The 15,415-nt window shown below is 41.5% G+C and overlaps 1 protein-coding gene across 1 annotated transcript in view; it reads left to right on the forward strand.

Moving 5' to 3' along the window:
* Nucleotides 1-15,415, forward strand: part of ADAMTS9 (ADAM metallopeptidase with thrombospondin type 1 motif 9) — a 177,490-nt gene that overhangs the window by 42,095 nt on the left and 119,980 nt on the right. Inside the window, exons 9-12 of the mRNA XM_066350504.1 lie at nt 1,128-1,274; nt 2,439-2,580; nt 4,945-5,058; nt 12,019-12,164. Coding sequence (XP_066206601.1) covers nt 1,128-1,274; nt 2,439-2,580; nt 4,945-5,058; nt 12,019-12,164 — 549 coding nt within the window. The remainder of the gene's footprint in view (nt 1-1,127; nt 1,275-2,438; nt 2,581-4,944; nt 5,059-12,018; nt 12,165-15,415) is intronic.

Consider the following 15,415-nt stretch of genomic DNA (forward strand, 5'->3'; position numbering starts at 1 on the left):
AAAGAAAACCAAACATAAGAGAAATCAGTGGATTGGACTTCACAGACTTTTATCCCACTTTACTCTTTATGTGAAGCAAGTCTACACACTTCTGTCTGACTCACTTATTTCCATATTTCAAGATGGACTAATGAAGGAAATTCCTCCCTAAATGCTTTCATATACATCATATTTGCGATTGGGGGAAGTCATCCCAAAGGGACAGCCCCTCTAAGCTTGTTAACCAATGGATAGTTACTTAGGCTGAGAATGGCGTGTGGATCATACAATTGATGTTTCTGGATGGAGAAATGCTGCCTATCATCCCTCGTCCCACATCTTCTGGAAAATATGTGTTAATGCTTCTGCTGAGCTCTCTCCCAGGTCCAAGAGGACATTGAGACTCCATTACAGTATTTGGAGGACCTGGATTTAATAATTTAAGAATCATTTTGTGCCTAACTTTTCAGAAAGCCAGTACCAATCAGTTGGCATTGGCATGAAGCACAAAACTACTTGCCGTCTCTGAGTTAAGCCGATGGAATAGGCACGCCTCTGGTTTCCATGCTTGCGGCCTCCCTTACTGGATTTATTGTGCATGAACTTCGCATACCTTTATAATGCTATACCTATAGGGTTATGTCATTTGTCAACCTGACCCAAAAAGGAGGAGATGTCAAGACCCACAGTGAGCCTCTTATTAGGGAAGCTTATGGCTGCAAGTTTTGACACCTGACTGACTCTTTATATTCACAACACTATCATGACCTACCAAATTCTTAACTCTATAAATTGACCTTTAGCTACTTATTAGGAATTCCAACTGCTGGAATCTAGCAGCAAAGTACAGCACATTCAGAGCCTCTGCAATTCCAAAAAGTACACTTAAGCCTCATAATGGCCCAATCCACATCTTAATTTTATACATTAAAGGCACTTTGTATTCAATTGAGTGGAACTATGTTTTAGCAATACTCTACCTTTAATTGCCTAATAAGTTTTGTTCTGCTCCTTAGGATTCAGGTTTTTATCCACAATGCAGTAGTCAGTTAAAATTTTTTTAAAACAGGTACATTCTTGAAAGCAATTATAGTAGCTCGATCTCTTGGTATTTATTGACTTTCTCATCTTTGTTTTCTTGACTTTAGGTTTAATATGCCTCACGATGACAGCAATAAGTGCAAAGAAGAAGGAGTGAAGAGTCCCCAGCACGTCATGGCTCCAACATTGAACTTCTACACCAAACCCTGGATGTGGTCCAAGTGTAGTCGAAAATATGTCACTGAATTTTTAGAGTAAGACTTGAATTTTCTTTTAGCACAGACTTCTGGTGTCTGGCCTTCATGTAGTAAAGTAATTGTGACCAGAAAATGTAGAGTCAGGCATTCTTTTTGAGTTGTTATTCTTGTTGACATTCCTTGGAGGAGGAAAAAAAAAATAGTCTGCCACCTGTGCAGTTCATGTCCTTGCCAGAGTTTAGAAGATTGCAGACCAAGCTAAGAAGTTTGAGATCTTATAGGAAATGTGTAAATGTTGCTTTTTTCCTAGTAACGATGAAGTTTGTTCAGGTTTTAGAGAAGGGACCACGGAGGTGATTACATGACCAAGGGAGGCCACCAATATTTATGAGCTTTAATGCACTAAGTTTGCTTGGAAGGAGTAGGATGTGAGGCAGTCACACAGAAGGTTATCTGGGCGGATGAAAATTGCAGCAGACCTCCCTGTTATTGAATGACGGATCTCTCTCTCTCTCTTCCTTTCTTTCCTTGTTTTGTTTTTTAAGCTTCTTGCCAGGCTACTCAAAGATCCAATTACATTATACAATATTCCTGTGTCATAGATTTATTGCTTTTCTCTCTCAGAAGTATGAAAGGTTATGTGATTGTCCTGAGGTCATGGAGTGTATATTTCTGCAACCACAGGGAAGAGGGCTTTCTTCATCAGAACTCGTTGGGTGTGAATTTTCCAGAAGTGTTTGTGGAAAAATCCAAAATACTGGAAAGCTACTGCTTTCCCTCTTTAATAGATGGCCTAAGGTGTTTCTCATGATAGTTGATTAACTCACTCATCTATTCAGCAAACATTTACTAAATATCTCTTGTATGGAAGATGAAAAAGACAGTATTTTGCCCCTAAGAAGCTTACAGTCTATTGGAGAAGAAATTAAAAAAGAAAAAAAAAAGATAATTGCCCCTAAAAGTGATAAATGCTGTAATAGATACATATTTTCAGCTGGCTATGTTGTCTACGTAGCCAATTGTATAAACAAGTATACACCAAAATATTAATATATAACTTAAGCTCTAGAGTTAACCTTGAATGAAAAGAATAAAACAAATAGAAGAAAGGAACTGTCCTCTACTGTTACAATGGCAGATGGCCTTCCCTGTCATCTGGAGGTGTTGACAAGTCATATGTCACCCACTGCTCTCACCATCTGTGCTTTTTGCTTTCCATAGCACTGGTTACGGCGAGTGTTTGCTTAACGAACCTGAACCTAGATCCTACCCTTTGCCTTCCCAACTGCCAGGCCTCCTTTACAACGTGAATAAGCAATGTGAATTGATTTTTGGACCAGGTTCTCAGGTGTGCCCATTTATGGTAAGTGTTTGAAGGTTGATTCTAGACTTCTTTTTATGCATTAGATTTTTACTCTACTATAAACTACTTGTGGAAAAGTTGAGAATGACCCATTGACTCTTTTTTTTTCCTCCTTTTTTTTTTTTTTTGTATTTTTTCTGAAGCTGGAAACGGGGAGAGACAGTCAGACAGACTCCCGCATGCGCCTGACCGGGATCCACCCAGCACGCCCACCATGGGCGACACTCTGCCCACCAGGGGGCGATGCTCTGCCCCTCTGGGGCGTCGCTCTGTTGCGACCAGAGCAACTCTAGCGCCTGGGGCAGAGGCCAAGGAGCCATCCCCAGCGCCCGGGCCATCTTTGCTCCAATGGAGCCTTGGCTGCGGGAGGGGAAGAGAGACACAGAGAGGAAGGAGAGGGGGAGGGGTGGAGAAGCAAATGGGCGCTTCTCCTGTGTGCCCTGGCCGGGAATCAAACCCGGGACTTCTGCACGCCAGGCCGACGCTCTACCACTGAGCCAACCGGCCAGGGCCTGAGAATGACCCATTGACTCTTAATGACAATAGTACCGATGATGGTGAGAAGCCGTCACAGTCCTCAGTGTTAGATGGTGCTTTCCCTGCACTTTCTCACTTCACTCTACAGCAGCCCGACAGGGAGAGCCGTTATTGTTTTCATGGTACAGGTGGGCCAGTGAGGCTCAGAGAGGACCCGTTGCAGAGCTGGTTTTGGCAGAGGTCAGCCTTTTCTTTCTTTGTCTCGTTTCATGCTCATTGACCTGTCCAAGTGACCTTTATTGTAGGGACTCTTCAAGAATCAGTAAAAGTAATTCATGAAACAAATCTGTTCCCCCTGTTTTAGCTCATCAAAGTTGTTTCCTGTGACCACCTGGGGCTTACAATCATTTCTGGTGGTAGCTCAGCTGGTGGGTGTGTGATATTTTGATGTGGACCAATGATATGATATGATCCAGTGGTTATTAGATTTCAGATGAGGAGAACGTGCTTTTTGGGGTGCCCTATTGTATCCCTTTGGGTGCATGTGTTAGTTTTTCTGGGAGAACTTTCAGAAATAACATGGTGCATGGGGAAATATAGTGATTCCATGGAAATAATAAAATATTTTGAATAAAATTTATCCATGGTTATATTCACTTCTGTGTTACTCATGGTAGTGAACATTAGGGGTACTCCAGATATACCCAGTAGGAGAATAAACAAGTTATGGTGTCTCCATTTAGTGGAATACTATACAGCAGGTAAAAATTAGCTACACATGACAACATGATCCTGATATAGCTTTTAAGTTAAAATAATAGGATAAATAATTATTTTATGTTCTCAACTGTTAAGGGTAGAAAACTGTAGGAAAGACTGGGTAGGGTAAGGCTTTTCTACTTTTTTTAAAGAAATTTTAATATTTTCTGAAATTTTTTATTCTGAACATGGTTTAGTTTAGTAATCAAGGGGAAACAATGTCTTTAAAATGTATGCCCTAAAATAAAGCTAAATATATCAACTTGAGTAAATCTAAAAAATACTGTGTGGGGGGTGGGGTGGGGGGCAAGCAAGTTGTAAGATCTATTAGTATATCCTGAGATGCTGAATACTATTGTTTTTTTAAAGAGGAAATGTATATTATTGGTTGATACTTAAACATTTGGGGTCGGATCAGCAGGAGTGATGCAGTATTAACCACCACTCAGGACACTGGGCGTCCCTGGGAGAGGGGAAGGCTGGGATTAAGGAGGGATGTACTGGGCCTGTGATGACTTTCCTTTCTTTAGTTGGGTGGTGAGTCCCTGGGTGTCCGTTATGTTATTGTTTGTACTTTTTGTACACCTGAAATATTTCACAATATTTTGTCCCTTTTTCCCTCTGGCCCCCAACACCCTAAAAACAGCCATCTTGTGGTTGTGTATTCTATGGCCTACAAGAAGAGAACTCTAGTTTTGCATTCAAACCAAATCTAAACTCAAATTACAGCTAATTACAACCTAAGTCCAAACCTGATCTCCAATCACAGCTCCTCATAGACCCAGGCTCTCATCACAACCCCAGTGTGAGAGTGAGCATGCTCCTTCGCCTCTGCCCATGTTCTCTGTGGCCTGGGGACGGATTACTGAGGACCAGATGACACCCTGTGTGTCTTTGATGCACAGAAGTCCTTTTTTACACCATCACAGGTCCTACCAGACATAGACGTGTATATCATGGGCTGTTCCCTGTATCACTTGGAATTTTATTCACTTATACCAAGAAGTGAAATCCTTTTCCAATCTGTGTACTATTTCATTGGTAAACACTAATTGGAAGTAATCCTTGCCGTATTTGATATCACCTAACAACATTGTTTCTGAACTGTCATTTCACTGAAATGAGCAGATGCAGTGTCGACGACTCTGGTGCAATAATGTGGATGGAGCAGACGGAGCCCTCAAAGGCTGCCGGACTCAGCACACTCCCTGGGCGGATGGGACCGAGTGTGAGCCTGGAAAGGCAAGTAACACCTCAGCCCTGCCTTCCACACTGGGGCAGAATTGGGCAAGATCTTAGCTTCAGGCTCAGTCACCACTGTTGAGAATTAGTGAGTGCAGTATGTTTTAGCATGCGTAGTACTTTTTTTGAGGCAAAAGGTTCGGCTTTCCTATTAAAAATTGTGAACACAACATTATTATATAATAGCGATAGGATTGACATGGCTGTCTCTATTGCCTCCATTTTAAGACCTACCTTTTCTCATTTTAACATTTCTGAAATTCCATTGAGCTATCCAAATTTATGGGTACATTTAATGGGAGGTAGCATTTCTTTTTCTTTTTTCTGTCTCTTCAGGGAATGGCAATGGAAGTCTATTATTATGTGATGAAGCATCTTAAAATCAAAGAAATATGGGAATACAGTAAATTTACTGTGTTCACAACTGGGACACAGGCTTTTCCCAACCTTTGTCCCTTTATAAAGCAATGATGTCACCTGGGATATACCCAAGTCCCAATTCTCAGTTGGTTATCATAGTTCACAATTATTCGTTAGCAACCAAACAAAATCTGCTAGTTGCACAGCCCAATGATAACAACATCCCATGCACCTGGGAATATGGTTAATGTAACCTACTTACCTGGTGTCCATCTAAGAAATAAAAGGTACTATGTTTCTGATATCATCATCATCACCAAAATACATGGTTAAAAAATATTATAGATATAAATCCTGATTTTTTTAATCCGTGTGGAAAATGGCACTCTGTTACTAACCAATAATATTCTAAGTCTTTTGTCTTTCTTACATATATTTTTCCTGTCTTCTCTCTTCTTGCCATTGTCTACTTTGCTCACCTTTAATATTTTATTTTCATCTTCCATTTTTTTCCACCTTTCCTTATAGAATCAATAGCACCAGAATGTTTCCATGAAAGGAGTCCTAAGGAGATAATAGAACTGAATTCTCTTGTCCCCGGTTTTATATATAGGGAACAGAAAAAAGAAGCAACTTGCCTAAGATCACACAGCTCATTAAAGGGCAGAGCCCCCCAACACCTTCGTCCCTCTCCCTAACTCCCTCCTTTGTCAGTGTGAAGGGGCCAGAGGGCACTGCAGTGGCCAGAACTGAGCTCTGTTTCCAGTGCTCAAACTGGAGGACCAGTGGTTTCTTCACCATCTCTCAGGGTGGTTATAAAGTTACATGAGTGGAGGGCATGAAAGTTACTTGAAAAACACAAAGTTCAATACAAAAATTAAAAATTGCAATGAAGATGATTTTATTCTTGACCTGATGACTAAGTCAGCTCAAGTTACCACTACTTAATGGCTTGGACTTCAGCAATTAAGTATACACCTTTCCCCAGTAACAAGCTCACCAAAACTATATACAGACATAGGTATAACAAGCTTTATACCTTTCAGTAGCTTAAAAGAGAAATATATCTTCTTGGTCAAAGTGGATCTTTTCACTTTTTGTAGAATATTTAACTCAGCATGTTGAGTGGGAATATGGTTCTTAGGTTTCCATGGCAGCCATTAAGAATTCACTCATCATGCCTGACCTGTGGTGGCGCAGTGGAGAAAGTGTCGACCTGGAATACTGAGGTTGCCGGTATGAAACCCTAGGCTTGCCTGATCAAGGCACATATGGGAGTTGATGCTTCCTGCTCCTGCTCCCTTCTCTCTCTCTCTTTCTCTCTCCCCCCTATCTAAAATGAATTAAAAATATATACTCATCATTAGGAAATGAAGTGTCCTCAGAATCTTTCTAAGCACAGTGACTCAGACAGCTACTACCAGTTGATGGGCGATGACAGTAAATGTAATACCCAGTTGCCAACTTGGTTAGTTGGCTTGACATAGAGCCAGCCAACTATTTTACTTAAATTGAAACTGTTTATTCTCAGAAAAATCACTGGTATTGTGTTGTGGTTCTTAGTTAAACTGATGCACCCACCTAACAACTATTTTTGACTCATGCTATTGCTCAAAAAGCCATAACAAAGGCTACTCAGTAATATGATGAAGTGAATTATATTTAGGAAACTTGTCATGAATAGGCTGCCAGGTGCCATGCAGTGATATGGTATCCCAGTCTATCATGGAACATGGAAGACTGTGAGAGGATATCTGTTGTGTCTTTCTCTAATCTTCTGTTGTTGCAACAGAAGCAGAAGATAAGGAACTGCAGGGCAGTCTTACACCTGAGGGATGGGTATTTGGGAGATCTTTCAGAAGACTTTTTCACTGTATGCTTGAGTTCAGCAAGAGGAAGGGACTTCAAGGCATCCCAAAGGGCAGATTCAGACACCTGCAGAGAAGCACTCTGCAGTGAAAACATAGGTACATTTTTAGTTGGGTTTTAGAAAATTGAAAAAAAGCAAAGTGGCCAAGTCTAGTAGCTTTTATTAAAGATATAGTATATGTGTTTATTCTTCTGAAGGGTATTTATTTATGCATTTTACAAATGCCAGAGATGGTGGATATGTTGGAATAGAGATTCTTTGTGTACTTTCATTGTGTTTTCATAGGATTGGCAGTAAAACCATATGCTTTTTCTCTAGCACAGTCTGACTCCCTTTGCTGAGTGGTTCATTTTTTTCTCTTTCTCTTCCTTCTGGCTCCTTCAGCAGCGATCTGTCTTAGGCAGCTGACAGAATGTTATTTTGATGAATGACTTTAATGTCTCTGTACTTTCTCTATTCTCTTGTTCAGTCCATTAACATTTGTATTTTAATCCTCTTTGTGAGTCTCAGGTTTGAAACTTTTGTTTTAAGCTTTCTTGAGATGAAATTGATCCCCAAGTCCCTTTTCCAACCTGTCTCTCTCTTTTTAAAAAGAACTTGGGGATTATTTAGGTAAAATATCATTTAAATGGTTCTGGACACTTTTAGGAAAGGCTGACTATAGTTTGGCTGGGGCTCTGCTGGCCACTTAATGCTTTGTTATGATGTAATGGCTTTCCCAATATGTAATTATTGTTTGTCAAAGTTGCCTGGAAAAATAGATTATCTTGGTACATACTTGCCGAACAGCGCTGATTTCCAGCCTCTGTCACTGTAGGCCCTTCTATTGCTCTGAGATGTTTTCTTTTTAAAAGAGACCACGTGAGGACATTTGAGTGTAGTGCTGAATGCTGGCACTCTGGTCATGGTAGCACCTATGTCCTTATTTTGCTTTGACGTCGATTGTTCTTATGTGGAAGTAAAGTTTGTAGAATACAGAGACCAACAGACTGAAAACTTAAGTGTCAAAAGGAGAAAATATATATTTGCAGGTAATTCCTCTTTATTAAACTCCATGAATCATCATAGGAATTTTTTCCTTACTTTGAAAAATTTATAAGATGTGTATCTGGCACCTAGATTTGAAGGCTGAATTTGGGCATCAGCTATAACCTCTATTATATATGAATTAGGAATATTGTTCAAGGCCCTGGCCGTTTGGCTCAGTGGTAGAGTGTTGGCCCGGTGTGTGGATATCCCGGATTTGATTCCCGATCAGAACACACAAGAGAAGTGACTATTTGCTTCTCCACCTTTCTCCCTCCCTCCCTCTCTCTCTCTCTTCTTTCTCTCAGTCTCTCTCTCTCTCTCTCTCTCTCACACACACACACACACACACACACACACACACACACACACTCACACACAGCCATGGTTTAATTGGTTTAAGCACATCAGCCCAGCTGCTGAGGATGGCTCTCTGAAGCCTTTATCTCAGGTGCTAAAAATAGCTCATTTGCAAGCTTGGCCCCAGATGGGCAGAGCATTATCCCCAGACAGGGTTTGTCAGGTGGATCACAGTTGGGGCACATGCGAGAGTCTGTCTCTCTATCTCTCCTCCTCTCACCTGGAAAAAGAAGAAAAACAATTAAAAACATTTTTTTGTTCAGGTCAGATCCAATTATAGTAGTATAAGCAAAGTGGCTCTTTTTTTCTGACACAAAAAACTAGCTCACCCCTGGGGGGATAACTTGGTTGGTTAGAGCATTGTCCTGAAGCACAGAAGTTGCCAGTTCAATCCTTAGGGCACATATAGGAACAGATCGATGTTCCTATCTCTGTCTCTCTCCTCCCTCCTCTACCTTCTCTCTCTAAATTTAATACAATAAACATAAAAAAATAAAAGTAGCCCAGAGTTAAATAGGTATGGAGCTGTTGTGGCAGCTCTACAAAATCATCAGAGACCCAGGCTCCTAATTTCTTTCTGTCCCACTAATATATATAAATGAGCTTCATCCTCAAAGTCACAAAATGGCTGCTGCCACACCAGTCATCAAGTCTGTGTTCCAGGCAGAATTAAGCCAAAGGGCAAGGAACAAAGGAGTAAAAGAACCCTCCTAGAATCTCACCCTGTGAATCCTGCTGACATCATTTTGACCACTCTTATCTGTACAAGAATCTAGGGGAAATACAGATTTTGGACCAAGGATGAAAGGAAGAATGGACATCAAATAGACAACTTAAAGTCTTAGCCTTACCTAATCATTTTAGTAATTTGCTTTTGTTTTAAATGTCAGTCTTTATTTAGATGTCAAAATTGTTCCCATTTACTCACAGTTGAGAGGTATTGTATGTCACAGTTAAGAGTGCACTTGAGGCCCTGGCCGGTTGGCTCAGTGGTAGAGCGTCGACCTGGCGTGCAGAAGTCCCGGGTTCGATTTCCGTCCAGGGCACACAGGAGAAGCGCCCATCTGCTTCTCCACCCCTCCCCCTCTCCTTCCTCTCTGTCTCTCTCTTCCCCTCCTGCAGCGAGGCTCCATTGGAGCAAAGATGGCCCGGGCGCTGGGGATGGCTCCTTGGCCTCTGCCCCAGGCGCTAGAGTGGCTCTGGTCGCAACAGAGTGACGCCCTGGATGGGCAGAGCATCGCCCCCTGGTGGGCGTGCTGGGTGGATCCCGGTCAGGCACATGCGGGAGTCTATCTGACTGTCTCTCCCCATTTCCAGCTTCAGAAAAATACAAAAAATAAATAAATAAATAAGTAAATAAATAAATAAATAAAGAGTGCACTTGAGTCAGATTATCTAATGGTTCAGCTCTGCCGCCTGCTATGGTTTGTCCTTAACCCCTCTATGTAGCCATTAACTTTTCTGTAGAAATGTGGGTGATAATAGTATCTACTTCATAGTGTGCTATGAAAGTTAAGTATACATAAATATACATATACACATATGTATACAATGCTTAGAACAGTGCTTGACAGATATTAAGTGTAAATGCTTGCCATTATTATTACTAACGTTAAGTCTGGTCTACTGTGTGCTCAGCTGTGTACTAGGTGCTCTGGGATCTCTTGTTATACTCAAGGCCACTTTGGCAGGTAGATCTTCATTTTTCATCTGTGTGAGCAGAGTTCAGTGACTTGCCCAAGGTCACAGAGTTAGTTTGTGCAAACTAGACTTTTGCCTGCTAAGCTTTGTCCCTGCACTGTCCAGTGTGGCAGCCATTAGCCACAATGAGGGTAGTGACCACTTGAAATGTCAGTCTGAACTGAGATGTGCCTAAGAGAAAAAACAAACCAGGTGTTGAAGACCAAATATGAAAAAATATTTAAAAACTAAGTTATAATTCTGTATTGATTACATATAGAAATAATAATGTTTTAGATGTTTTTAGCTAAATGAGATATACTAAAATTAATTTCAGTTTTCTTTTTACTTGTTTGAACGTGGCTCCAAGAAATGCCTGACTCAAGCTGCATTCTTATTGGATAGTGGTGCTCTAGACCAAGCTGTTTTTCTCAGTTATCTTCATGTGCTTGTATTACAATGTTCAAGAACACAGTGGAGACGAATACACAGTGATTTCATGGAGTGGTGTGGCCACTTGTGCCTCTGCCTATATTTCTTGGGTATGGAGTTGCCCAGGATTCTTTAGAAGCAGAACCTTTAAAGCCTCAGCCAAACAGCCCAGGGAAGGAGACATGTCCTCAGATACTCTAAGAGCATAATTACAAGGGAGAAGGCACAGCAGAATAGAGAAAGTTTAATTACACTCTTTAAATAATTGTTCACCAAGCCTGTGTCCCAGGACCAGCTGTTCAGACCGGGACCTTCATCTGCCTCTTCTCTGCCCACTTTCAGCTCAGTACCACCCACCCCAGCTTCTGTGGCTGCATACCTGTGTCCTTCCTGTGGGTGACTCACAGCAGAGCCACCAGCACTGCTTGGAGATCGGAGTGAGCCACAGGGTGCCACCCTCCTGCCGCCATGGCTGACACTCTTCCTTTGTCCCCTGCTCAGTGACCTCGGCTTTGTGTCAGGCCCTCACACCTCAACATTGGCAGAGGGCTGACCTGGGCTTCTGGACTCCCTTGTCCTGCTGAGGACTTTTTGTTTTGTTTTGTTTTGTTTTGTTTTGTTGTAAACATCATGGCCTTTTTCCTGCTCCAGGCTGGAGTGTGAAACCATTAGGATCAAAAAAGCAGTAAAGTTTAGGGCTGTCTGTAATGTGTCCATTTTGCTTTGATTTGTCCCTGTGCCTCAGTGGAGTGAGTATATAGGACTCCTATAACTAGCTTTTATACTTCCTGTTTAATTAAAATTGGGTTTTCAAATCCGTGGGAGGCACTAAACATATTTTAACAAGCTTCCAACATGTCTGGGCCTTGTTAATGGAGATTTGCTATGCAAATCCAGCCACTCATTTGGCCCTGTCCACCGCCAGTCTGTGCATTTCCACCCTCATCCGCCATCACTGCAGAGCTGGCCCCTGGAGTTACCGTGGTGGCCCGGAGCCGACCCCTTATTGGCTAGTTTTATTCAAGCAAGTTATAAATGAAGACACAGTCTAAGATAAAAAAAGTATGATTTAAAATTCCTACAGTTTCCATTATTTACAAAGATGATGAAATTGCTGCTTTTCACACCGGCGCATGGAAAACAATTAGAAACAGGGTGTCTTTGAAAGACAGTTGGTCCTACAGTGTCTCAGGCACCAAGCTCTCCCTCATTGTTCCCCTTATCAAATGCAGCACTGCAAGTTTGGATTTTGTGTTCCCAAAGAAATGGAGGCCCCTATGACCGATGGATCCTGGGGAAGTTGGAGTCACTTTGGAACCTGCTCAAGAACATGTGGCGGGGGCATCAAAATAGCTGTTCGGGATTGCAACAGACCAGAGTAAGTCCTAGAGCTATAACTGTTATTACTGGGATAGTGGGAATAAAAAATGCTGCATGCGAATAATTGAGCTGGAGGCAGATGAAGAGTTCTTTCCAAGTTAAGAGAGTGAGTGGACTTTTAGGGCTTCCGCAGCTGATGGTATCCAAGCTGCTCTATTCCTGGACGCTTCCCTTCTGTATTACTATATTTTACCATGATCTTTCATTATTAAAAGTTTTGTCTATTGAACAGTGGTGCTTTTATGTTGATGGATCTGTTTAAGAATTTTGACAGTCAAAGCTCACTGCCACCCAGAGCTTGGGATAGCACACTAACAAAGTGAACAGATAAGTTTTTCATGAGGAAACACAGAAATCAGTCATTTTCATCCAGATTGTAAGTAAATAACACCCTCTTTGTTTAGCTTCTGAAATGCTGAAAAAGGCACACAGACCCCTGAGGCAGCATTAGCAGATCTCAGTGGACCTGGAACCCCAAGCCGGGAATTACTTTTTGAATTAATCTAGTTGTCTTACAGGTGAGACACCTGAGGCCCCTATTGCACAACCTGACAGTTCACAGATTTGAAGTGTCCTGCTCTTCAGAGTCATTCTCATTATGTGACCAGCCTAACCTTATTAGGACTTCCATGTTCAAATAAAGTCAGTGGGTTTTTTTCCCCGGCATCTATCATGGTAGACCTGTGTTTTCTGGGGAGGCTGTTTACAAGTAGGTTTTTAAAATTGCTATCTTCATTGTGAGGAATGACATCTAATTTAATGTAGCTATAAGATGTATCAAATTTAAAGGAATAGAAAATAATACATGATATTATTGCCACTGAACCTATATAGACTGGAGACCCCAGGAAGTCTTCACAGTTAAAGATAGCTTTTAGTTGTATAAAGCAACAACCATTTTTGAGAACCAGCTGCTTTGGGATGATGTAAAATGAATTTGCCTATCAGTGCTCATTTAACTTTAAACAGCCTGCTTTAAGGATCACAGACTGGATTGTAGAGAGAAGCAAGCAGGTCAAGTAGCAGAGTGGGCTGCTTCAGTACAACAGAGATGGGCCCTCCTGCAGAGAGGAGGAGACCATGTGCAGTGCGCTCCTGGGATCTAGCCGACAGTTCACAGGTAGGAAAAGGGCCTATTGTTGACAAAGCTTCCAAATTCTTTTAAAGGAAAATCTGAGTTGTGTGAACCAAAAGAGAACATAGCTATAGGCCACTGTTGAAAGCCCTGGTCTAAATAAATACTCTGTAGCACAAATCACAGATGGTGATCAATTTATTTTAATATGTTTTTGTTCACAGCCCAACATTTAGTTCACATCTACATATCATTACTCTCCATAGAAGATAACTAAAAAGCTATAAGATATAGACTGGTTTATAAAACTAACATGGTAGCTCTGCTTTTAAACTAATAACATTAGATTTGTCAGAATCTAATTTAGTATTCATTTTTAAATAATATAAAAATAGTACATGCTTTAAACAATTCAGACACTAGCCAGACCAGTGGTAGTGCTGTGAACAGAGCATTGACCTGGCATGCTGAGGTTCTCAGTTTTGAACAAGGGCTCATCCGGCTTGAACGCAGGTTCACCAGCTTGAGCATGAGGTCTCCGGCTTAAGTGTGGGATCATAGACATGATCTCATGGTCACTGGCTTGAGCCCTAGGTCGCTCGCTTAAGCAAGGCGTCAGTGGCTCAGCTGGAGCCCCCTCCCCATCAGGGCATGTATGAGAAGCAATCAATGAGCAACTAAAGTGCTGCAACTAAGAGTTGATGCTTCTCATCTCTCTCCCTTCCTGGCTGTCTGTCCCTCTTTCTGTCTCTTCTCTGTCTCACTCTCTCTGTCTCTCTTGGTAATAAAAAACATTCAGACACTAACATATGATGTAAAAAATTACTGTCATTATTTCTAACCCCCAATTATTCCCATAAAAAATAACTGCCAAAAACCAATTTTAGGTATATTCCTTTGGACTTTCAAAGAAGATTATAGATGTAATATGCATTATATGAACTAAGAATAAAACAAAATAAAGATTGGCCCTGGCTGGTGGCTAATCAGCCTCAGGCATTAAAATAGCTCAGTACTCAAATATTGGGGTTGCCAGGTGGATCCTGGTCAGGGTGCATGTGGGAATCTGTCTCACTATCTCCTCTCCTCTCACATAAAAAATAATAAGAAGAAGAATCACACTATATTTAGAGTTCTACAAGTTTCTTTTTAAAAGTAATATATATCCTAGCTATTTGCATTGTTGAAACTTTATAATAAAACATTTTGGGCTAACAGCAAATACGAAATTTTTTTTGCACTTTTTCCGAAGTTAAAAGCAGAGAGGCAGCCAAACAGACTCCCGCATGCACCCAACCAGGATCCACCCGGTATGCCCACTAGGGGGCGATGGCTCTGCCCATCTGGGGTGCTGCTCCGTTGCGGCCGGAGCCATTCTAGCACCTAAACGTGGAGGCCATGGAGCGATCCTCAGTGCCTGAGGCCACCTTTGCTCCATTGGAGCCTTGGCTGCGGGAGGGGAAGAGTTAGGAAGGAGAGGGGGAAGGGTGGAGAAGTAGATGGGTGCTTCTCCTGTGTGTCCTGGCCAGGAATCAAACCCGGGACTTCCACACGCCGGGCTGATGCTCTACTGCTGAGCCAACTGGCCAGGGCCGCAAATATGAATTTTTTTTTTAAATAAAAAACTATTGTGTGGTTCCATCAAGTCAAATTATTATTGTAGTAAGCTATACATGAGGGTATGAATATTGCAAATAGTAGGCACTTCTGAAATTTTGACTCAAGAATATTGTATTCAATAGAAGTGTTTGGTGGGGTTTTTTTGTTGTTGTTTTTTTAAGTAGTGGATCAATTCTAGAAGTTCTGTGGGGAGTGGAGAAAGAAATCCCTCCATCATTGAAATGGCGAGACAAAGAAACTCATTCAGGTAAAAATCTCAGCAGGGAAGGGTCTAGAGCAGGGGGCCAGTTCACTGTCCCTCAGACCATTGGAGGGCCGGACTATAAAAAAACTATGAGCAAATCCCTATGCACACTGCACATATCTTATTTTAAAGTAAAAAAACAAAATGGGAACAAATACAATATTTAAAATAAAGAACAAGTAAGTTTAAATCAACAAACTGACCAGTATTTCTTTTTTGTTTGTTTGGTTTTTTTTTTTTTTCCTGAAGCTGGAAACAGGGAGAGACAGTCAGACAGACTCCCGCATGCGCCCGACTGGGATCCACCCGG

The sequence above is a fragment of the Saccopteryx leptura genome, chromosome 10, assembly GCF_036850995.1.
Source record: "Saccopteryx leptura isolate mSacLep1 chromosome 10, mSacLep1_pri_phased_curated, whole genome shotgun sequence".
NCBI lineage: Eukaryota > Metazoa > Chordata > Mammalia > Chiroptera > Emballonuridae > Saccopteryx > Saccopteryx leptura.